Here is a 25,245-nt window from a genome sequence, read left to right on the forward strand (position 1 = left end):
TGTTGCATATCGACGTTAATGATATGGGCCTGTAATTTAGTGAACTGCTCATAATGCTTTTCTTGAATATTGGCATGATCTGTGCAACTGTCCAATCTTTGGGTGCAAATCTTTCGTCGAACGAGAGGTTGTATTGTTAAGTATGGAGCTGTTGCACTAGCACACTCTTGAAAGGAAACTAACTAGTAAGCAATCTGGGTTGGAAGGTATTATCTTGCATTCATCCCAGTTTAAAAAGAGCTGTCATTCATTACACCAAGTACTTTCTTCATTTCATTAGGATCGTCCAACGACGATACCTTCATCACTCTCTGATCAAAATTATCCGAACACCTATTACTAGACATTAATAAGAGGCGTGTCCACCATTCGCCATTACGATGGTTTGAATTCTACTGTGGGCATTTTTAATGAGGCGACTGAATGTCTGTGGGACAGAGAAGGTATTGACATTAGACACTGGGGTCTGGAGCCTATTCGACGATTTGACCCATCGCAAAGGTGTTCCATTGGGCAAAACTCGGTAATTTGGGAAGGCCAGTCCATTTCAAGAACGTTACTGTCCGCACCGCTGCCCCACACGTGTCGCTTTATGAGAGGATGCATTGTCATGTTGTTATATCGCCTCCGAACTATTCTTATACTATACGCTTTACACAGCTCTGCAAAATGTGTTCGTATCCTTCCGCATTTTGCGTTCTCTTAAGCATAATAGGAATAAAAATGGTGCACTTCACCTTACAACAAGTATTTTGCGGAGCTTAGTGCTAACCTTCACTAATACTGCAGTTAATATTATTTCTTCAGCCTTGAGAGCCAAACTGTCTGAATTGTCACGAATTTTGATTGATTTTAGCCGTAGTCTCTACCCTAAAGGGAAAACAGAGCAACAGAATTTTAATATGTGACCTCCAGAACGACCGATCAGAGGTAACACTTTGCAAAACATATCAAATAATTTTCTCTTACGAGGTTCACGATGTTAATTACAGGACATGTAGAAACGTGATGGCGAGCGCTTTGAGGCGAGATTTAACGAACTGTGTAGCTGCATTATTGTCAATTATTTCACAAATGGAGAGTACTTCTGAGACTATATTTACTAGGGACACACATAAAAACACCAATCCTATGGCTCCACACGATCAAACAATACTAACGCTCCGATCATTTATCATCAAAGGGACGAGTAGATCGAGGGAGCGCAACACGGACGCGCAATTACTCTCATACAAAAATTCGTAAGCAAAATTCGCCACTTTCCATTACTAACTGAGCCATCGAGGCCAGTTCGTGACTCATAGCAAAAAGAATCATGATAACCAATTGGGTGAACGTTGCAACAAGTGCTTCGTGAGCGTTCAGATACCGAATTCGGTTCAACTTCAGCTGCCTCGCCTCTGTATACAGAGAATGACAAAAGTTGGGGACGTGTTGACCAATCCCCAAACTGCTTCTCTTAGAAAGTGCAAGCGTTTGTTCCAATCAGATGACAGGAGAACAGATTTCCGCTTCTCTCGGCCTAAAATGTTCCACTCAGTTCAACGGCTGAAATTTTGAAGAACCGCATCCCAGTGCTCGGGTTCGAAAATAGCCAACCGCGAAGCTCCATCTCTGCAAAAGCGCAGCTCCGTCTGGCGACATAATGTCGCGCCGACCTGTCGCCACCGGAGCTGGCGTCGAAAATAGTGTTCAGCTGCGTTCCCAGGCTGCTACCACATAGCTAAACCAAGACCTTCCACCTGAATTTGCCTACTTGTATGCATCTGTTATGACCCCCCATTCACTCAAAATGAAGGAGCGTCCATGCTTAGGACAGATGGTTATAGGTTCATGTTGCGCTGACGGTCGGTTGGCTTTAAAGGCGTCCTCTCACGGGACGTGAGGACTCGCGTGGACGAGGAGCTGGTGACGGCACAGCGGGGAATTCCACGTTCCCCTACACTGCGGAGCTTGAAATGAAGAAGCTGGCATGTACGATATTTGCCCCGTGGAGAGGAACGTGACCAATAACAGTTGACATCGTTTTACCTCACAAGCAGAACTTACGCGCCGCCATATTGTACTGAGTTGAACTACATATTTGGCGGGTTTTCTTTATCATAGAGTACGTGGTATGAATATAAGCTGTTTCAAAGTATCAGCAAACTGAGAATCTGTCGAAAACGCATTTTAGCTACAACTGGTCGTAATAAAGTGACAAGAAACTATATATCGGTAGATAAAGACTTCCTGTATTTCATGTTTTTATTGTTACAACATGTGTGCTACGAAAGTTTACCGTTTACTGCTACGGCACAATGATGATCTATCAAAAGCGCATCGTATCGATACAATTTGTCGTAGTAAAGAATCAAATAATGACTTTTGTAGATACAGTCTTTAAACAGTGTATACCATAAAAGTAGCCGTGTCTGCCATGGTGAAGCCGTAACTAAGCTGATAGCGTCGTGAGCTGCATGCACTCCTTCCAAATATTTATTTTCAGCTTCGTTTTCTAAAAGATTCTGGGTCTTTCTTAATGGTTTAATAGAAACACGTGGGGCGTTCAATAAGTAATGCAACACTTTGTTTCTCAAAGCAGGTCGGTTTTTTTTTCAGTATTCTACCACACACATTTTTCCTCATTCTTTTGGCTACAAAACCCTAATTTTCAAAACAGTCTCCGTTCAATGCGATGGCCTTATGCCACCTTACAGAGGTCTGTACTCGTATGCCCACATGATACCACTACAATGGTCGATGTCGGAGCCAATGTCATGCTGCACAAATAACTGCATCAAAAATTGTCACGATCAGCCTCGTACACAAGCAATTCTGCGCAGATGGTCCTTCGTTGCTCTTTATGGACTTCTGTCAGGCGGCGAGGATTCCAGGGCGCACACGCCTTTGAGTACCACAGTTGGTGGTCAAGTGTGTCAACGCCACTAACAGAGATGTTCAGTTAAGCAGCGAGGTGTTTCATTGCAATCCGTCAATGTCCACGAATAACAGTGTCCGCACATTCCAACATTGCAGGAGTCACAGCTGTGTATGGCCGGCCGCCATGAGGCAGATCGGACAGGTTTGTGCGATCTTGCTGCGATGACGACAGACGCCTCGCCCAACGACTCACCATGCATTTGTTGACCGTCAGGTTTCCATAGACATTCACCCAGCGCCTGCGGATATATTTTACAGGCGCTATTTTGAAAGCGACGATAGCGCCGCTACCTATCGGAACTCCATGAAAGTAGAGCGGCTAAAGAGGGAATATTCTACGATGACTCACGACAAATTTCGAATTTTTTCAACCGGAACGGGCCGAGAAAAATGTGTTGCATTAGTTATTTGAACGCTCTTCGTATTACCTGCAGCAGTAGAAGTTAAATTTTATAAATAATGTATTTGCTGCAATTCTTGTTGCAAAGACCAACAACTGGAATGTTTCTCCAGTGCCGAGAAATCATAACGTAATTGTCAGTCTATGTCAGAAAGCAAATACAAGTTACACACAGGAAGTTTTTACTCTTCTGAAACCTTATGTGAAATGTACATAAACTTATCTCTTGGTTTTATGGACTTCCTCATGTTTGTATCCTTTCAGTAATATCTTTTTCAATGATGGTGAGCAGCTTCGAAAAAATCTCCCCTTCCATTCAAATGAAATTACGAAACGAATTTCGATTTTGAAATCTATGTTACTTCAGAATGATGATAGTCGACGCAACATCGAGAATATGGATATTTTGCATCTGCACACTGACACTGGACGATATAACTATATTCAATTTAAAAACGAAAATGGGATGAGGATTCAATTGAGTTAACGAATAACTTCCACTAGTGTGGTACACATTTCAGATCATAGTACAGCATTATTCGTTACGTTAGTATTGGGAGAAGGGCGGTACGACACCAAAGTACCGTTATCCAAGATGGCGGCGATGACGTCATCAACTGACGTCAGTTGATGACATCATCCAAGATGGAGTCTGTGACGTCAGTTGATAAAGTCATCCAAGATGGAAGCCATGACGTCAGCTGATGATGAAAGTACCATTACCCAAGATGGCGGGATATTTGAATTTTGGCGGGAAAGTGCCATACCCCCTCCCCCCAAAAAATGGTGGTAAGTTCAAATTCCAAGAGGATAATGCACCACACCACGGTTATCTCTACTAAGCAAAGAAAATCACAGGAGGATAGCTCACTTGGGCTACCTCCACTAACCTAAGTCACCCGACCGCCACTTCTTCCTACGAACTGGTGCCAAGTTTAAATTTTCACAGTAAACAAAGTTCAATTCCCCTATCTACTAAGCTAAGAAAATGGCGCAAAAGAAAGGACACTTTTACTAACCTCACGCACCCGACCACCACCTCCTCATATGGATTCGTGGGAGAAAAGGACTTGAAGATATGTCTTTATTATTCAAACAATTTCATGCAGGTGTGTTCGCACTGAGTCCAGAGCCCAACTGGCTTAGTACACATCGCCAACACCAGAGGACACTCTCATGACATCAGGTGATGACACAAGTACCGTTACTCAAGATAGGTGCATACATTTTGCTTGCCACGTGACCTAGATCATATCGCCACCACCAGAGGGCGCTAATGTGACGTCAGGTGATGGCGGAAGTAGCATTATTCAAGATGGAGGCATACATTGTGTTCACCACGAGGCCTAGTACATATTAACGCCACCAGAGTGCGCTACTGTAGACTTGGAAGAATTTTCGTGAATGCCCCGCCCATCTGGACTTGGAAGGAAATAGTTAAACCCTCCACAATGATCCTCAACCGACTGCCATGTACCCTTACCAACCCATGTTGTCAGGCTAACGTACACTAACATGCACTAACGTGCACAGTACACGATGTAATCAAAGATAGTGGGGGAAAATGGCGGGAAAACGACTCTGCCTATGCTAAATGTAAGTCTTAATTAATTTGCAAACAATCTCTCCACCACAAGATCTAGACTCCAACTGACCTAGTACACATTATTGCCACCAGAGGGTACTGTCATCTCTCCTGTGACCTAATCGCAGATGGTGGTCTGCAGAGGAAAAATGGCGCGAAAATGACTCAGGTTGCGCTGGGCTGCTTGGGAGAGTAAGGAATGAGTGTACTCTATTTAGGTTGGAACATTTTATTTAGCGATTGAGTATATTTATCACACTAACTCGAAACACTCGCCCTAATGTGCTTGGGGTCACAATACACAGTCTGCAGACTCGCAAACAACTCCTAATTTTCCGAAATAATTTCAGTAAATACCTGCAAACTGCTTCTAAATAATGCAGCACAGTGATCTGTAGACATGCTCAGTACTCATAAACTGGCCAAATAGCGCATGGCACAGCCTACTGGCCAGCTCGCAAAATAATGCAATCAAAGCGCGCAAGCACTGCCTCGCCCCCCCCCCCCCCCACCCCCCCTCTCCACACCCCGTCCACCAGACCAGGAAGTGAGCGGCCGTCTGCTGTCAAACCACACACAGGCCCCTGCTCGGATCCTGCAAGCATTAGGTGGCCACATCCGTTTCATACTTGATTTCTCAGAAATTCCTATCCAAATATGTGTTCACCTAGACACAGGTCCTGGAGCGACTGGGCAGGGACGTGCGCACTGTCGCAGTCATGAGCCATCGCCGAACACAGGTGAAAGCTGCCTCTTGGCGCCATTGATGACGCGATCAGATAGGAGTGAAGACTTATTTACAGACCACAGACACTCCAAGTTGGGCCACGGGCGTGGGTTCGTCGCTACCCTCCCTATAACTGTAGTCCGGTGAAGACGCTGCAAAAATCCATTCCATAATAGCACAAGCTGCTTTCTCCTTAGCAAATCTGATGGACCATGCGTGACGTGTGGTTGACGGTTTGCTGCACGTAGCTACTTACCATCGTAAGTGCATCTAGCAATGTTCTTAATGTTATAATGAAGCCACATTGCTATCTAAAATAATAACCAAGTCGAACTCTGGTAAATTGCATAGTCCCCCAGAAATACATAACGTGCGCTTTTGTAGGAGTTTTCGTGTTGTCTCAGCTTGCATGCACGGAAATTCCTGCCCTAACAGAACTTCTTTACGACAATAACGCACAATAACGTCGAACGCAGTCTTCCTTGCGTACCTAACGTGGTACCCACTCCATCACGTGCTACCTTTCCTGCTCTCAACATACGTAAATGTTCTAACCGTTGTGTAGAGGCTCCTATATCCCAGCACAAAGGATGTGATTGAATCGAGCATTATGATTGGCTATTGTCGAATTTACCCGCCGAATTTCTGATACCGCCGATATCGAAGCACTGTCCGCCCTTTTTTCCTTCTGCAGACGAGACTTTCAGCGGTTATTTTACACAGATCGCCATATTGCACTGAAAGTTAAATCATACAAACTACCATACATATCGTCAAATAAGGAAAGACACACAGCCATCCTCTCTACTCTTGCCATAACATAAACCAGGTAACTTTACAATGCAGTATATACACATTTTACACAATGTAAGCCACAGTAACTTTACAATACAATATACACAAATTTTACACAAACAGTGCAGTTATCTTTTATACCTGTACAGCACCCGAAAAAATTATGGAATGCCTACACTCACACAGGCTATATATACATCACGATGCTCCACAGTCCTAGGGAAGCGCCGTCAGCCTTTTCTTTCTTTCTACAGACTTGACATTCAGCGCCATACAAAATCATCCCTTTTACATAAGAGCACCCTCAGCGGACCGAAGTCGCTCTCAGAACTCTTCTACAAATTCGAGATCGTTTCCTCTCGGCACAAACGCGTTACTGTTTCTGCTCTGAACCTGATCTCTTTTCTACAGACATCTCCAGACTCGGGGATTACAAGAACACACTTATTTTCACCATAATATCATACCATTTTCGCCGACATCACGCACTAGGCAGCATCCTACCGATCGCTAGCGCAACATAATTTACAAGAAATAGACTGTAAATTATTTCTATACAAACGCCAAACTTTAGCGAGGTCCAGCGTGCTGTAAACCACTCAGTAACTAGAAACAAATGGAGTAAACCGATTTTTCCACTCTCGAATGCCGAAATCGGCGATGTAACAGATTCCAAATCATTCCTATAATTTACAAGCCAACTAAGGTCTTTCCCATGTCTAGAAAACAGGAAAACGTGTCTGCCACACTCCACAATCGATCTTCTCTCAACCAAATAAAAGCGCGAAATATGCAGAAGAAATCAACTGAACAATTTACATGGGAGGGAATAACGGTCCAGCGCAAACGCAACATCTTCTCAAATTTCCACTTGATTACGAAAGCCACCCAACACATACTAAGTATTAGTTCGCTATTTGGTCGTCTAGAGGACGGAAAAGTTAACTCACATACATTCCTACAATCCAACAGGCCTCTGAATTCGGACAGCTGCTGCAGTTAATGGGAAACATTAATCATTCCCACCACAGGCCATGCATGCACGGAATCATTCTAGAAAACCTGTCACAAATATATTGTATCATTATACTCACAATTAAATGTTACGATCGCAGTCTCAATTGAACAGCACTCGACAATGAGCGAAGTATCAGAAATACACCCTGCTGTCGGCAGTAGCTCTGGAAATAGAAATATCACTACCTTTCTTATCATTTGAAATACTCTTCCCTTTGCTATCACAGTACCCCAAGTCAAAACCATACTCTCCTTACGACTGGACATAGTCATTTCTGTTCCACAAACACATACTTTATAAACCTGGTGCTCAAATGCGAACATCTGAGCCACACACCACAACTACTAAGTAAAATACTTCCTCAATAACTGATTGCCCACGATACGAAATAATACTGATCGAAAATCAACCACGGGTGGCCATGTCTCTTATGTTTTTCTTGCAAGTGCGACAATTGTGTCTTAGAAAGAGAGACGTAATTGGCCTGATGTTAAAGAAAAATCCGATCGCAGCAACTACCGTATGTTACTATCACAAGCGATCTTCGTTCTACAGGCGCACACAAGTATCCAGGTTAAAAGCTATACCCACTTTACGAATCTAGATACGACATTACCTCTGAATGAGATGGTTTTTTTCCGGACAAATACCATGACGGTGATCGTAGGAGGGTGTAAGCCCACGATGCACCCTCGAGACAAAATTATCGCATTTTGAAAGTGATTTGGCTAGGGAACATAGTACGTAAGAGGTATTTGACACTCTCTCAAACAGATAATTCTATACTATTTCTAGCCCATTCTGTCTCGATACCATGTCATAGCTTCTGCTATATATCCACTGAGTTATAGGCGATGACTGATTGAGAAGGAGCACAAACAGTAGTAGTAGATGATGTGCCGATTGAGGTCAAATAAAATGTACACTAACTTTTTCAGCTCTCTAGTCTTACGTTGTCCTCTAGAAATGATGTCCATCATTTGGAATCAGGTCTTTCCATTCAAGCACATACCTGCAACGGATCACATCCATGAGTGAATCATATTTCTGGCACTAACATATCTCGAAACGAGTCACCTTCCTCAAACCTGTCTGCTATAGTAAAATTACAACCTGGTCTTAGTCATCCCCTACGCATCTTGTAGCCACGCCCATTTCTACGGCTTCGCTCATGTGATCACTCCATTTTAAGTCATAACTGACCAGAAGTTGGAGAAAGACAGATCCACCACCTTCTGCATCCCATGTAGAAACAGAACGATCTGAATTAGTGCAACAGGAGCGGGTTTTGACCATTCGATGGAAATGCTCACATTGTGGTACGACCCCAAACTACATACAAGTACCACAGATCCGCGTCCATTCAAATCAATCAGCCCAACATGCTATCATCGTTATTCTCTCTCCCCTCCCCCCCCCCCCCCCCCCCTCACCCAACATAGAAAAATTACGAACTATAGAAGTTCCACTAACTTCATCTGATATAGAAGTCACATTGGCATTGATGCCGAAGCAATGACGCAGACCTGCGGTGGGCCTCCAGGACGGAGAAAGAGATTTTGCATCGCTCACCCCAGAATAGCGAAGCGTGCAGCCCTCCAAGCATTCCTAACAGTATACCCAATCCCTCACCGAATCCACACCTTAAATTGCTTCTGCTACTGCCGCCTATTAAATATACAGACACCGCAGAGGCCACTATAAAGTTTGATCACCTACACTCTAGGCGAATGATCGTATCCCACAGACTATACTAAGTCACAAGAGATGCTCCCTCTGGTCCTGGTTCAAACACTGTTTTCTAACGCGCTTTCGTACAATGCCAAACATTTCGTTTCTCTGCCACGACTTCGAGGGCAGTGTCAGGTTCTAACCTGACGCTGAGAAGTTCTGATCCACGGCCTTCCGCAGATAACTAGACATTGCATGATGTAAATCAAATTCTTACGGCGGATAGCATAACACGTCACACACCGGTTGATTTTAAATAAAACAGTTACAACATAAGCAAACTCTAACAGTTGTACTGCGTTGGCGTAGGTCACCAAACTACAGTTCTAAGGTCATTCACGAGCTCTACATTTAGACTCTTCTCTCACACTGACGGAATAGCTGATGACTCTGCATTCCCTTTCGGCTGATTTCTCATATTGCATTCACGTACGCGGTCGGTGTTTTGGTGCTATCCACCCCAGAAGTTGCTGTCCATCCACCAAAACTTTTTCCCGACTCAAACAAGCGATATCAGTCAATCATTATCTGGTAGCCAGTACATGGATGGGATGGATAAGACACCAACCATGCACTCTAATAATAAGCATCATAGTTCATAGTGTGAACAATTTTACAGTAACTTCAGCGCTGCCCAATGATGTGGCAGCATGTTTTCCCAATTTGAGTATCATAGCTAAACTACCCCTTCTCCACTTTGCGAGTATCAGTGCGAAAATGTATAGATGACTGTGCAGTACATCCATTCAATTTTAATTCTCGAACAAATAAATAATCAAAGTATACCAGACAGCCCTCCACATATTTCTATCACCTCAAACATAATGTTTAATTTACGTTCTATCTCTCTCTGGATATGGGAGTCACGAAGCATTCTCGATGTCTTAGGGTAAAATTAGAGAGTGAAAAACCCTCCTCACATTGTCATTGACCAACCCGCATTGCAACACCTTTAGCGAATTAATCTGCAACAGACCAGAAAAGACCGCTACACTCCACCTCGAGTGAATGAATGGAGCTTTCCGAGTCCTGTCCAATCTCGAGATGCATCCATGGCGAGAGCTTAGCACTCCTTATCGATGTATAGTAATAGATTTCAAAGTGCCATGATGTAATATCAGACAGTTAAGAAGAACAAGAAAGGAATGATTTTTAGAGGCGATGGAGCTCCAGACAGATGAAGTTCGGCGCATTTTTACGTAAATCAACCAAGCTATCAACTCTGAAGTACTGTTCTAAGAGTCTAGGATCGGTACCTGGAATGTATCGGTAAGAGAGAACATAAACACACGCACTCCTAAGGCTACATCGTTCTGCACTCAAAACGGGCCTATAGTGTTATATCACCTGCGCTTCCGACCTATCAGACGTATGGAACGCAGCGTTGTTAATATTCATTTGTGAGAAATATAATTCAACCTCAGTACATAATCCTCCTTCCTGGTTTCTCTACGAAAAACTATGTTATCGAACCGTAAAACACCTGCTCTATGAGATTCGAGCACAATACAGCTTTCCAGAGACGTATAGTGTCCACTGTTCACATCCGAACACCGTTCAGGAATTATACAATGACTGCATCAAACCAATAAAAAATGATCGTTAGTAGCAGGGGATACATCCTACATGGAAACAAATAAACGCATAGCAGGAGCGTCCGAAGTGTGAAAATTATAACTCAGTCCATCACTAACTCTGTAAACAACACATCTGTCGGGCAAATGTATACATGGGGATTGCAACGCATCACAAGCTCCTATCGCTAACTTAGTTATGATGCTGATGTCTCGATTTTACACCCAAGATGCGATAGGGGGGATGGAATACATCACATAAATCAAAGATCGTTTAGAGCAATGTGTCAAGGTTGATCACATATGAGATGGAAGTCCTCTGATGACCGACATGTTTACCATTAACGATCGCAAGCAGACAGTGCTTTAAAGGCATATAGAACACGTGGCTGTATACGAGTAGAACGCAGGCTATGTCACGCGACTGTTGCATCCGGACAGAACAAGGGAAAAAAATTGACCTACAGCAACTTCTCCTTCTCTAGAATGAATCAGTCAACCATTGAATCGTACTTCGCCACAGCTCTATCTGAATCCATCACCCGTCCACTCTCTGTTATCTTTTAACGCAGATGCAAGTAAGTTTAGAGGCCACAGCGGCCGGCATAGCATTTAGTCTCACTACAACAACCTGATCAACACTAATCCTTGTATCCATCATGACGCTCCATATTAGCTCAGGAATATTTGTTGCAAGAAGGTCAAACATGTTCTTGCAACCATTTACACTTCGAGTAGTCTCCTGAACTAATTGTTCTAAATAACTAAATAATTTTCTGAGAACGCTTTGAGAACGTAGTCGGACGATACCTAGCAGCGACTTTGAACATGTATTTTCGCCATCGTATCGAGGGTAGATTGAAGTCACCACCAACTCTAATTGTACCAATGGGGTACCTACTTGAAATGAAACTCAAGTTTTCTTTAAACTCTTCAGAAACTGTATCATCCGAGTCAGAGGTGGGGGGGAGAGAGAAGGTAAAAGGAATCAATTATTAATTTATTCTGGCGGCCAAGTATAACTTCTACCTAAGTATCTACTTCAACTTCACTACAAAGTAAACTACCTCTGACAGCAATAAACACTCCAGCACCAACTGTGTTTAATCTATCCTCTCTGTACACCGCTTGGTTCTTTGTATAAATTTCGTTTGAACGTTTTTTCAGCCTTATCCAGCTTTCCGTGCCTATAACGATTTAAGCTCCAGTGCTTTCTCTTAGTATTTGGAGCTCTGGCTTCGTCAGCCACAGATATCCTTCGAAATATGTTCGTCAGACACAACAGGTAGGCTCTGCAATCGGCCTCGCGGAAGTCTTTCGCCACCTCCCACACTTTTCAGCGACCTCCCACTCGCCAACGAGTGAGGGATCAACCTCAACAGCCTCAACCTTTGTGACAGAAATGAACACCGCCTGGAACTGTGCGCGAGGGTCATCCACTCCGCTCGCATGAGGACAGCGCAGTCACAGTCCCTATCCATAGCAAAGACGGCAGAATTGTACCTCATATAGTTATGAGAACAGAAGACTGTGCCCAGTAAGCACAGTTGATAGCCACTTGCTTCAATTGGGCGGTCAGTTGTTCAGCAATTGCACGTCTATTCGCCTGTACACATTTCTGCAGCTGTCGTTCACCCCTGTCATCTATGGCCTGTGCTGCATTTTGCCGTACACGGTACACTTTTACAGCGGTGGTACGCCAAACTTAGGCCTTTCGAAAATGCTTCAATCCTTGCCCCAAAAGCCAATGATCAGACTCTTCTGGACGTCAAATAAATCACTCCCTCTCTGCATTACAGAAAGTGCGCTGATATGAAACTTCCTGGCAGATTAAAACTGTGTGCCGGATTGAGACTCGGACTCGGGACCTTTGCCTTTCGCGGGCCAGTGCTCTACAAACTGAGCAACCTAAGCACAACTCGCGACCCCTCGTCACAGCTTCAATTCTGCCAGTACTTCGTCTCCTTGTTTCCGAGAGTGCTAGATCTTCAAGGATCACAGGAGAGCTTCTGTGAAGTTTGGAAGGTAGGAGACAAGGTACTGGCAGAATCGAAGCTGTGAGGACAGGTCGTGAGTCGTGATTGGGTAAAGTAAAGCACTTGCCCGCGAAAGGCAAAAGTTTCGAGTTCGGGTCTCGGTCCGGCACACAATTTTAATCTGCCAGGTAGTTCATCTCAGCGCAGTCCGCTGCAGAGTGAACATCTCATTCTATAAAGATTACAGCACTTCCCGCATCCTCCTGATAAGTGTCTAGCGCTGCCACATGCCGTCTGTAAGTGGTTACATTAAAGTTACTGGACTGAGTAGTTTCTTTATGCACTTTGAAAGACTGTGTTTGTGCACTTAGCTCTGTTATACACGATATCTGAGGTAATGTTCAGTAACCATACTTCTCCGAGATCACCAGCATACCTAGAATTACATTCCAAAAACTGAACAACGGGCTACTACGAAACGTAAGATCACACCAACGGAAAATGATAAATAATTGTACTGAGCTGTCCTTATCGCGAAGCTTGGTTTGAACACCGCATTGCTTTACTAGACGTAGCCCTAGTGGAAGTCGGACTTTCTTGACGTACTTTGTCTTTCAATCTATCTTACCCAGGCAGCTACAAGGGGATCTACAACTCTGACAATTGGCTTAGGTGGAATTTTTTCCGTGCAGAAAACATTGCAGAGGCGATACAAGGAATAAATGACAGAAAAATTATAGGATGGACTGTGGGGTGAACCCCAGGCTTTATGATTTCTAATACGGTACTAACCTACAGACACACCGAGGATCCCTCAAAAATCTTAGACATAACTAAATGAGTATCCGACGTTTGCCTGCGTATGTGTTTATTCCAACCTTCTATCAGTTCATCTCCTCCTTACACTCTCTCTATGCAACCCTGCTCTCTCCCCTAACTACCTGTCTCCTCTCCTCTCTCTGTCCATCCCCTCCTCTCTCCTGCCTCTGTTCATCTCCCCTTCCTCCTCTGCCTGTTCATCTGCTCTGGCGCCCTCTCGCATCCATCTCCTACTCCCTTCTTTCTCTGTCCACTTCCTCCTCTTCCCTTTCTGTGAATTTGCGCCTTTCCCTTTCTCTGTCCATCTCCTTCTCCTGCCTTTCTATGTCCATCTCTTCCTTCCTGCTCTCTATCTGTCCAACTCCTCCACACCCTCCCCCACTTCTCTCTCTCCACGTTATCACTTCTACCCCAATACAATATTCCTTTTTTTATATCCGTCGCAACAGTATGTCTTTCAAGACAGTAAGCATCATGTTTACCAAGTTCGGTTGAAATCCGTACTAGGGTCTGGGGGCTTTTTATCCATGGCTTTGCCCGCATGCGCAAGTGTCACATATATTTAAAGTACTTCGGTCTTCCTCGGTAGCTGCACGGTCAGCTCAGCGGCTTGCTAACCAAAGGCACCTGGATTCGATTCCCGTCCGGGTCAGAGATTTTCTCTGCTTGTGGGCTGGATACTGTGTTGTCCTTGCATTCGTATCGTCATAAGTGACATTCCATTGCTGAGACGGCTGTATGGGCACATAGCGAAAGGCAATTAAAAAAAAAGAAGAACGTATTTCAAACATATTTCTACACATATTTTATCTGTATCTCTACCGAACTTGTCCCTGCACTTCCGCTTCCATGTCGCTGTGGCTGTTCAACAGTAGCAAGTCCCATGCATAGTTTCGCGAAAATCCTTAAGGCACTGCTGTTCACCATTTTCAGGAACGATCTTGATTTAATGTTTGGGCAGGAATTATTCACAACTAAGTAGTGGGGCCTTACAATCTTCCACACCGTCTAACTGCTCGCGTTTACCATGTATTTCTATAACATGTATTTCCCGGTCTCCTCGAAGATGTGTCGCTTCAGGCCAGAAGACGGATTTTCTTCCAGCGTCATGAGGCATCTCTCAATTTCACAAATTGAGTGAGAAGGTTCTTGGACAGATAATACGCTGGACGCTGTATTCGACAGAACAGACCTGTTCACTGGTCTGCAATATCCCCAGATCTCACATCACTTGATTTTTATCTTTGGAGCCACCTGAAGGCTCTTGCGTATCAAACTCCTGTAAACACTGTGGAAGAACTAGTAAATCGAATTACTGTTGCTGCAGGAGTCGTCTTAGATCACGCCAACGTAACATTATCCGTTGTTCACCGTTCCGTTTTTAGACGGCTTGAGTCAATGGCGCACACTTAGAGTATTTACTGCAGTAATCACAATGTACGAGTACGGTGATGTTTCCTCCAGGCAAAGCGAATACACTTTAGCGTTGCCTAGCGCACTAACTACGAGTCAGAGATCCCACGTTCGTATACTTAAGATAACTATCTATATCCAACCTATAATCCCATAAAAAGTGTGTATTTATTTCTGAAACACGCGGTATATGTGCCTGTACCGTGCCACAACATCTACTAACTTCTTATGCAATTTTCTTAGTATCTAAAATAACATCGTCTGCAACTCCACTCTGTACGACGCAAGAATTATCGGCACATCCACTTCCCTGTGCATCTGGCCCAGACTCTCCGACCTCAATACAACCCCCATTATCAGCCAATGGCGCAGATACTACTGCAATTAAATAAGCTATGTTGCCAGCCCCGCACTTAATCACTTCTTTACAGCCCGGACTCATTCCTGCTACCTCAGACTCGACAATTTCACTCGATATAGGAGCTGGTACTTGTACATTACTCATTTTAACTTCAGCGTCATTACTCTGTGCCTCGGGCTACCTCTCAGGAATTTGTATTTATTACGACACCATCTACAATTACAATACTGCAGTGGTCGTGTTATTCTGACCACAGCTGTTATGAACCACATCAGATGAATTCGCAATTTCGAATAGTGACTACCATCACCTGTAGAATGGCATGATGACAATGAAAATTTGTGCCGGACCGGGGCTCGAACCCGGATTCCCCGCTTATCGCGAGCGGTCGCCTTACCATTTGGCTATCCGTGCACGACTCCAGGCCAGACCCAAATTTCTATATGTCGTCAACCATGCGTCTACGATCTGTACTCGCACAGCCATTATGTGTATTCCCTTACAGATCGGACATTGTGCTTGAAAGTCGCATGCTCGGTATTGGCACATAAATACGATATTGCAGTGCCTGTGTTAGTCTGATTACGATGAAAAGTTCCTTTGGACATGCTCGCTTTTCCAGAGGAACTCTGCATCGTAATCAGAATAACACAGGCACTGCAATATCGTATTTATCTGCCAATACCGGGCAACCGACTTTCAAGTACAGCGTCTGACCTGTACGGGAATATACTGTACATAATGGATGTGCGAGCACAGGTCGCAGACGCATGGTTGACGACATACGGAGGGTTGGGTCTAGCAGTGAGTCGTGCAAGGGTAGCCAGATGGTAAGGCGACCGCTCGCGATAAGCGGGAAATTCGGGTTCGAGCCCCGGTCCGGCAAAAATTTACATTGTCGTTATTCCATTCTACAGCTGATGGTAGTCGTTATTCGCAATTCCGAATTCATCTGATGTGCCATCTACAGTTAGTTTAACCTCTACCGTTAGCAATGTGAGGCAGGCACACCGTCCTCTGGTGAACCTGACTGGCGTCGGCTGGCAGACAGCTGTCTTCCGGCCCAGTGAAGAGATGCATGTGTAGGCGCCATGCGTTGTTGGCGTCGGGCCGAGCAGTGGCCGGTGGCCGGACACTGGGCTACAGCTTCGACGTCACCAGTGCTCTCCTACTTCTGCTGCGACGGCATTCCATGTGGTATGGTGTCTCAGGCCCTGCTCGCATCCATCACGGGGGCGAGTTAAGACTGCTGTGCAAGAGACATGACCCACTGCCTCTCTGGCAGGCGTCTGACGATGGGAGGAGCTGACAGAAGGTCAGGAACGCTGTGGCGCCGGGTCCCACAAGCAGAGGTGAATTTAGCTGTTTGCCGCCTTTAGCCAGAGAAAAATGTCTCCGCCTCTCATTTCGACTTAAATGTACCACCAAGTAACTTACAAAAAAAAAAAGAGTTCAAATGTGTGTGAAATCTGATGGGACTTAACTGCTAAGGTCATCAGTCCCTAAGCTTACACACTACTTAACCTAAATTATCCTAAGGACAAACACACACACACACACCCATGCCTGAGGGAGGACTCGAAACTCCACCGGGACCAGCCGCACAGTCCATGGCTGCAGCGCCTAAGACCGCTCGGCTAATCCCGCGCGGCGCTGCTAGAAACAACAAAGAATATATGCATATTGAACTCATCACACTGGAGCCATTCAAAGCTGTTTACGGCGTGCTTTCTTTGCAGCAAATGCATTGATCTCGTCTTCATACTCCTATTGCGTTGTCATGACAGATTTCGTGAAGAGGCCGACAAGACTATTCACTCGAGCTTCCAACATGGATGATCGCAAATAATTCTTAAGCCTTTTGAGGAGCGAGAAAGATCACTCGGCCGAGCAATTTTTTGCAGTGATTGATAGAAATAGTCGTAGAGTAAAATCTAAATAAGGAAACAGTTCTTGAACGTGGTTCTAACGCAACATTCTATACAGAGTAGTTACACAGGAGGTTTATATTGCGTTCCTCGCCAGTCAATAATTATTCCAGGTCGTCTGTGTAACTATTTTGCAGTTTTCTAGCATATTTCAGTAGTTCTCTGTTGTCTCTTCAAGGAAATCAACTTAGAAACTCAAAATTGCTACAAAACTCTTTTAGCGATCTTTTCTTTTCTCCAATTCAAATATCAATCTCTCTACAATAAGCAGAAAGTCTTTTTTCCTTTCAAAGTAGTATCTGACAAGGCAGTTTCGTCCACTTTCAGTTTTCTTAAATTTTACCTTTCTGTGGCTGTTTCGTACATATTTATATTACTCTTTTCGATTCTAGCGTTTCTATATGTGTCGTGCGTAGAACATTTCTCTCGAACGTAATCAAGTCAAGAATCGTACAACTTTATTAAAGTCCCCGAATCTGTATCAACACTTGACAACAATTTATTTGTAGCATTAAATCGCTTCGGAAGCGGGGTACCCATTCTTCTCGTCATCTAGCATGGACCTGATGTCGTGGTGGTCCTGCTAGACTCGGAGCGTATCTGCCTCAAAATTCACACATATTTATCGTTGAACTATCACCCAGCCCCCGGTCACGTAGCTCAAATGGTTCAAATGGCTCTGAACACTACGGGACTTAACATCTATGGTCATCAGTCCCCTAGAACTTAGAACTACTAAAACCTAACTAACCTAATGACATCACACAACACCCAGCCATCACGAGGCAGAGAAAATCCCTGACCCCGCCGGGAATCGAACCCGGGAACCCGGGCGTGGGAAGCGAGAACGCTACCGCACGACCACGAGATGCGGGCTCACGTAGCTCACAGCATGGGTCTTGCCCTGGTGTATTAAGACGTCCTGCCAGCTTCTGCTGTCACTGATGTGCGGTGCAGGTTTCACCAAGCATGTCTCGCCCGTGTCACAGTCCTTTTGCCTGTGTGTTATTCTGACCTACACGTCAACACACTGTGCTTAACAGCCCGTGGTAGCTAACGCAACGCGCCACACGGCAGCCACAAGCTTTACTTAAATCTGAGTAGTGACACTACATGACCAGTCGACTCTGTCGTCGTTGTCATAGTGGATGCTGTAGCCATACCAGGCACGTAAAAAAAATGGTGAATTGTTCCTGATTCTTAAACCACAATAAATAAACGTTAGGATGAAGATGCAATGTGGAAAATAATGTCCGCCGACGACTATTCTTTTAATGTTCATTGTTAACGGGTTAGTTCAGCTTTATCACAAAAGTAAAATACAGGCTGATGATTAACCTCATCGCTGTTGTTGAACGAATATAAAATAGCTCGAGCCCCCAACTTAGTGATTTGTAAACTCATTATATGCAGGGTGTGCGGAAGTTCCCGTTACAAACTTGTAGGTCTCATAGAGGAAAGTGAGTACATACTATTTTGAATATCCGAAAACTTTAGCCAACGACGCTAGAGAGCGCCAAAGTTACAGTCGCCTGCGTCTGTAGATGTATTGTATATACAGGATCATTCTGTGATGATGTTATACAAACTGTCAATGGTGATGGAGACGGATAAATGTATCAGTTTGAGGTAAGGGTCCTGTTTCGGAAACAAACGAGTCGAAAGTGACAAGCGAAAATCATTCTGATACATCTGACCGTGGAATACATGTGCCGGTGCTGTCGTTGCTAAGAATGTAGGGTATGCAACTTTCAGAGGTGGTAGTATGGAACAAAACAAGAAAAATGTCTAGTAAATTTGGGTTCTGAAATGCATATCCGAGGATCTATGAGCACTTGTTCATCTTCAATAGTGTGAAACACATCTCCTCTGTTGAACAAGTACCCATGTTTACTAAACTTTTCTTTTTTGTTCTGGTCCATACTATCACCTCTGAAAGTCGCATACATCACGTTCTTAGCAGCAGCAGTACCGGCACATGTATTCCACTGTCAGATGTATCAGAATGATTTCCGGTTATAGCTTCCTACTCGTTCATTTCCGGTATAGGGACCCTTACTCAAATTGATACATTTATTCTCCTCCGTCGTCATTGAAAGTTTGTAACATTATCACGGAATCACCCTGTATATACATATACTTACATGCGCCAGTACCTATAACTGTGACACTCTGCAAAGTCGTTGAATCACGTTACCGGACATGTGTTCCTATTCAAAACGTCATGTACTGATTCCCCTCTACAAGTTTGTAATGGAATTTCCGAACATCCTGTATTTAAAAAAACTGGCAACAGTGAACGTGTTCACAGTTCAAAATTGCCCTATGTTCATATCAACGCTAACACAGCATGTGCAAGTCGAATAGACACCGAATGAAATGATTGTAAGTGTCGACCAGCACTAAAATAATCAGAGTTTCCTCTAAGCAGACTGAGTTAAAATTCAACTCGAAACGAAATCACTCGAAGTCCGAATCAGGTTAACGCACGAAAATTACGTATTCCAGTGAACTTCAGACAAGATAATTCCAAGTGCTGACCAATTCAATTTTTTTTATGTCCCCACTGAACTATCGCGGGAAATATTTCAAAGTGTCGCGGCCGTCTTTTCGAAAAACATCTACGTTCATAAACCTGTGCAGTTGTATCATCGTCCAGAGCAGAATAGGTCCTGCCTGTTCAGTTCCGTCCAAGCAATTGCACCAGTTATACTGGCATATTTTTATACGTAAGTCCAATCTTAAAACTAGATACGATGTTAAGAGTATGCTAAAACCCTGATTATATTGACATATTACATTTAATAATACGTTAAGTAGGTTGCCCATAAATCTAAGTTGAATGAATACATACTGCGTCTCGAATTATTATTGTAAATACATGTATGCTACGTGTATTTTATTGGAAATGACCTCCTCTTTTCGCTGTTGCACTCTAAATTCACGTATCTTTAACCACATTAAACAATGAACGAAACTACATACATTACTTACGCAGTCTCTCTATACAACCAACGAACCTGCTCTTTCTCCTCTTCTAGATGGTGGATAGCACTTCACTGTAATTAATACAGTTTGCCCTGCATATGTGCAAACGTAAACAAAACTATGCAGTTCTTCCTATGCTCTTGTTACAGAACGTCATGCCACATACTACGTACGACTTTCAGCGTTCAGTTCGATGTAAGTTTTGTAAGAATAAGAAAAATCCAATAGTATGGATGATATGACGCTGAATCGATTATCTAATTATCCATCATTATCAAAACTACACTGAGGACAATGGTAGATATTTAAGATTATCCTGCATGTATTATGTTTGCTTGTTACATGTAAACAACATTACTGTCATCATATTCAGGGCCAGTGAAAACTCTTCTGTCGTGGCGAGGTTTCCAGCCACTGGCCAAACTGAGCTACTGCGTCTACTTGGCACATCCAGTCATCCTCTTCTACCACTGGGGGATTACGAGGACACCTATCACCTTCGGGCGGTACTATATTGTAAGTATTGCTCTCTGCTATTACACTCATAGATACCACTCACTTTTCCAAATTAATAAGTGCCCTGCTCATGTAAAACCTAATATACTTTTGAAACGGAGACCAAATTAAGAAACATTACAGAAACGCAGGGGACAATGAAAAATTAAGTCTTACATGTTGAAGTACTGCGATGTATGAGTCCCCAAACTTTTAGGGTCATAATTATGCTGATAGTGGGCGATTCTTAGCTGGAACTTTGAGATAAGGAACAAATTGCTGAAAATGAGCATTTAGCTTTTTATCAACATAAATTACTTACACTTTAAAGCAACAACTTCTGCTCATACAGTAACCCTCCACTGCACTCGGCACAATTCATTAGCCCGTGTACCTAATAAATCAGAAAATCAGAATAAACCATTGATTCCGAAGCACTGCAAATGGAACTGTATGGGAAAGTACTCACCTATTCACCAGAATGGTAATTTATTCCTTTATCTTAGCAAATACCAAATTAAAGCTATCATAGGTGTGGTGCAGTTATACTCAAACACTATAGCTGGAATAATGCGTAATCACTATTCGTATTTAAGTGAAATACTAATTAAACTACAAAAGAACACTGTTGCCAGTGCTCACAGTGGACAGAAAACATAAAAACCAGTTGTTCGTGATTATAACATGGATTTACGTAACAGTCTGTTGTACTAGCATTAATGATATCAGTCACTACAGGTGTGCAAACAAAATCAGGGCGACATAAAATGTGATTACTATTGCCTTTCACTTAACAAATTTAGGTAATTTAATGTGGCAGTAAACAAATCGATTACCACACAACACGCCATTACGAAGACGGCATACATCCCTTCATTCTCTAAAAGAAGTTCGTCCTCTGACATTACTTGGACCTTTTTAAACATAAACTGCAAGTATTTTTTACCTGGCATGTCAGCAAGCAGCGTTCAGAAATCAATAAAAATGAGGTCTTTGTAACACCCGCTGAAATTCTGCGTTAACACAGAAATCACGTTTTTACATAGAATCACCCTTTTACACAGAAATCACGTTTTTACGTATAATGCGAGTTGATACCCCAATAATACCGCTATCGAACGGAAAAAGAGTTAGGAGGCTGAGAAATTACGACAGACGACTTCTTGCGGGCAAATAGGCGCGAAACCATTGCTGTTAGAATACACGATATCCAAGCAATCACTGGGAACAGTCTCGTTTGGAAATATCTAGGAGTATGCATACGGAGCGATCGGATGCGGAAAGAGCAAGCGTCGAAAAGGCAGATGTCATAACAAGATACATTGGAAGAGTCCACATGGAGTAAAGACTACTCACGAAGGTCTCCAAAACTCTGAGATTCGACAAATGCTCCTCAGTCCAAGACAATTACCATGTACGATTGAAAAACAAACTAGTGAACCTACGAAGAGGAGCAGCGTATTTTATCTTTATCATAATTCTAGCAAGTGAGAAATTGTCATAGAGAATGTTCATCCAATTCCTGTGGCAGACATTACAATAGTTGCGTTCTTCATCATGATGTGGTTTACTGTTTAACTACCGAGACCTTACGTTGGTAGAAGAGCCAACCAATATTTTTCTGCCTTCATTATATGTCTTGCAAAAAGAAAGTGAACGTAAAATCAGAGAGATTCGGGCTCATACGAAGATTTATCAACTGTCGTTGTTACCACACACTATTCGCGACTGAAACAGGAAAGTCGGGAATTGGCAGTGGTAGAAGAAATAGATGACAATTTCATTTTTCTAAATATCTTACTGGTTTTACTGTCCACCAAATACTAACCCAATTTAATAACATTTTAATTATTTTTATTTCGATCAAAACGAGAATCTGGCTGTCGGCTGGCTATGCTCTCTGAGTGTAACAAAATACCAGGATGTCAGTTTACGCAAAATTCACGTCTGTGGTATGAACTGAGTAAATCTCAGATAAACAAATACTCGTCTTAAACTTAAAAAGTGTGATTTCCGACAAAGCCATATATTGGAATTTGTTAGGGCCCGAGAGTTTCTAATGACACTTTTTCTTTAAGCTGCTTCCGGACTCTTTGCAGATTTGCTTCACAGTCAGGATTACTAAATACTAGACAGTTTTAGGATGTAATCACCAATTTAATGAATGGATGAGTGTAGTTTTACTATGGCTTTGTTGTGCCAATTTTCGAAGTTTATCCCAAGGCATTTCCAGCTCATCCTTGAATAATGCACTCTTATTAATCATCTTTCGGGGTGAATAGTTCCCACAAATATTGCTTTCCACCTATATTGTATACAGAGCATAACCTAATTAATAGTGGAAACTGACAAAAGTGTTAAGTATACGACAATACAATCGAAGACATGGAAACAATATATATGCGAGATAAATGCGTTGTTGCGAACCGCTAGAGAGTTCAGCATGGAATATGTCCTAGTAAGTACAAACGTGTTTGAAATGTAAATTTCCAATTAGGTCCCTATCCAACTGGACTCAAACTCCACCCATAGCCTACATTAACAGGAAGTACAATACTAATTCAGTGCATTGTATCTTACAGTTCACTCTACACTCGTACCTCTAAATGGAGGTATTCCGTTCTGTCAAAGATGCTTTTGGGAAGCAAGCACTTATCGGTATGTTTAGTGTGGCAAGGGAGAAAATGAATTTTCTCTTTCGCTCGGCCAACGCCAAGCCAAGCCAAGCCTAATGCCTACCATGAATAGAGGAACAAAGAGACTGCCTAATAATCTTATGTGAAATTAAATGTTTAAATACTGCTACAGAATTTAGCCGGGTTATACAAAACTATGCAAAGGCCTTAGGTTCTGAGTCTCGGAGTGATCCGCTATTTGTTTCTTCAAAAATACACTTAATACAAGTTTTTCTAAATTTTGAAAGTGCATAATACTGAACTTGGAATGTTTCAACTTCGGAATTATGTTGCGATGGTTATAAAAGCATTCTTTAGAGATTTTCATGAAGCTACCTCATTTAGTTTTCGAATTATTCTACTTTCCTCGAAATCTTAAAAGCACGTAATATTGAAGTTAAAAGTTCTATTTTTGCAGTGAGGTTCAGTTTTTTCTAAAAACCTAGGGTAGAAGTTTTTATGAAGCTACCTCAATTACAATTTTTTGGAACTTTTACTTTTTGAATTAGCAAGTAAAAACCAATTTTCGTGCCAAAAGCCAGAAAAAGGTGTTAGATTAACTTACCTTAGTAAATAAGATACAAAACTAAAATGACAGCACTGTATTCGTGTAAGTAATAATGAAACTGTACCAAATTTTACTGTGATACTGTAATTTAACAAAAGGTACAAACGTTAGAAAGAGACGGTTCAGATGATTCTGTCCGCGTCTCTTTCCGCTTAAGCCCCAGATGGCGTTAATGACGACTGATGTGATTGGTTTTTCGATCGAATGAGATATCGCGCACATCTTGAGAAACGGTGTGAAAGTGAACGTACTTGGATTAATAATTTAACTTGAAAACCCGTGTTTAGTTTAGCGAGCTGCGATTCTGTTTCACACGCTACATTGTAGAAAACTGTGAGGCAACCGAATGAGATTATTCTCCACCTTTAAGGTGAGCTATTAACTTCAGGAACAAAACTCTCTAAACTGTACCAATTGCTAACTACGATAGAACAATCTGTAATGAATTTTCAAACTAATTCTTGTGCTTGTGAGTATTTGTCAGAATCCACAGCTCACTTAAATGACAGTAGACTTTTATTTATCGTCGTGGTACCTGACTCCTCTGGCTTATTCTTAGAAAGTTATAATATTTTATTTCAATTTCGGCGAGCTGAATTGTTGATCTGTGCACTGAAGCCTATGAATAGTATATTTTCCATCCCTTTTTGGCTGTTCACACAAAAAGTTTTCAGCCCCTTGCAAATGGCTGTGGTACCTTAAAATCGCACAAGACTACCAAACATTTCAACTTACAAAACTAATAACAAACCAAAAAATTTTACTCGTCGCCACACAGCCCCTGGATTACTTCGTATTGCTTGAGAAGGCTGTTCAATTCATATTCTGGTTCTTCAAACTTATCAATGGGCGTTCTGTACACTTCACTATTCAGTTGACCCCAATTAACCCACAAACTGCACTTTCGTGGACGCTTGTTTGCCGTAACGTTTGCTTCTATTACTTTGTACTTTCACCCCTATAAGTTTTCGCTGTCAATTTTCATTCCCTCTTTATTTGACCTTACGAATCTGTTCACAGCACGTTAGCATATAATAAATAAACACTGATTATGCAGGGTGTAAACGATAACCGTGTAGAACGTACCACCGTTTTGTTGGGGCAGTCGAGTTGAACAACTTGATACAGTACACTTGCGGTCTATCAAATCGAGAAACAGCTTCAAAGTAGCCAACAAAAACCATCTAAGCTACAGCGAATGCGTGCTGCGCGAGCTTTCGGCTAAAATCGTCCTTGAATATTAAAAACTCCTTGTTGTAGCTCTTACAAA

General features: G+C 42.7%; 1 protein-coding gene across 1 annotated transcript in view; it reads left to right on the plus strand.

The window, feature by feature from the left end:
* Nucleotides 1–25,245, plus strand: part of LOC124622927 (nose resistant to fluoxetine protein 6-like) — a 130,231-nt gene that overhangs the window by 95,022 nt on the left and 9,964 nt on the right. The window contains exon 10 of the mRNA XM_047148717.1: nucleotides 20,611–20,753. Within this exon, the coding sequence (XP_047004673.1) occupies nucleotides 20,611–20,753 (143 nt within the window). The remainder of the gene's footprint in view (nucleotides 1–20,610; nucleotides 20,754–25,245) is intronic.

This window comes from Schistocerca americana, chromosome 7 (genome assembly GCF_021461395.2).
Source record: "Schistocerca americana isolate TAMUIC-IGC-003095 chromosome 7, iqSchAmer2.1, whole genome shotgun sequence".
Classification (NCBI taxonomy): Eukaryota; Metazoa; Arthropoda; class Insecta; order Orthoptera; family Acrididae; genus Schistocerca; species Schistocerca americana.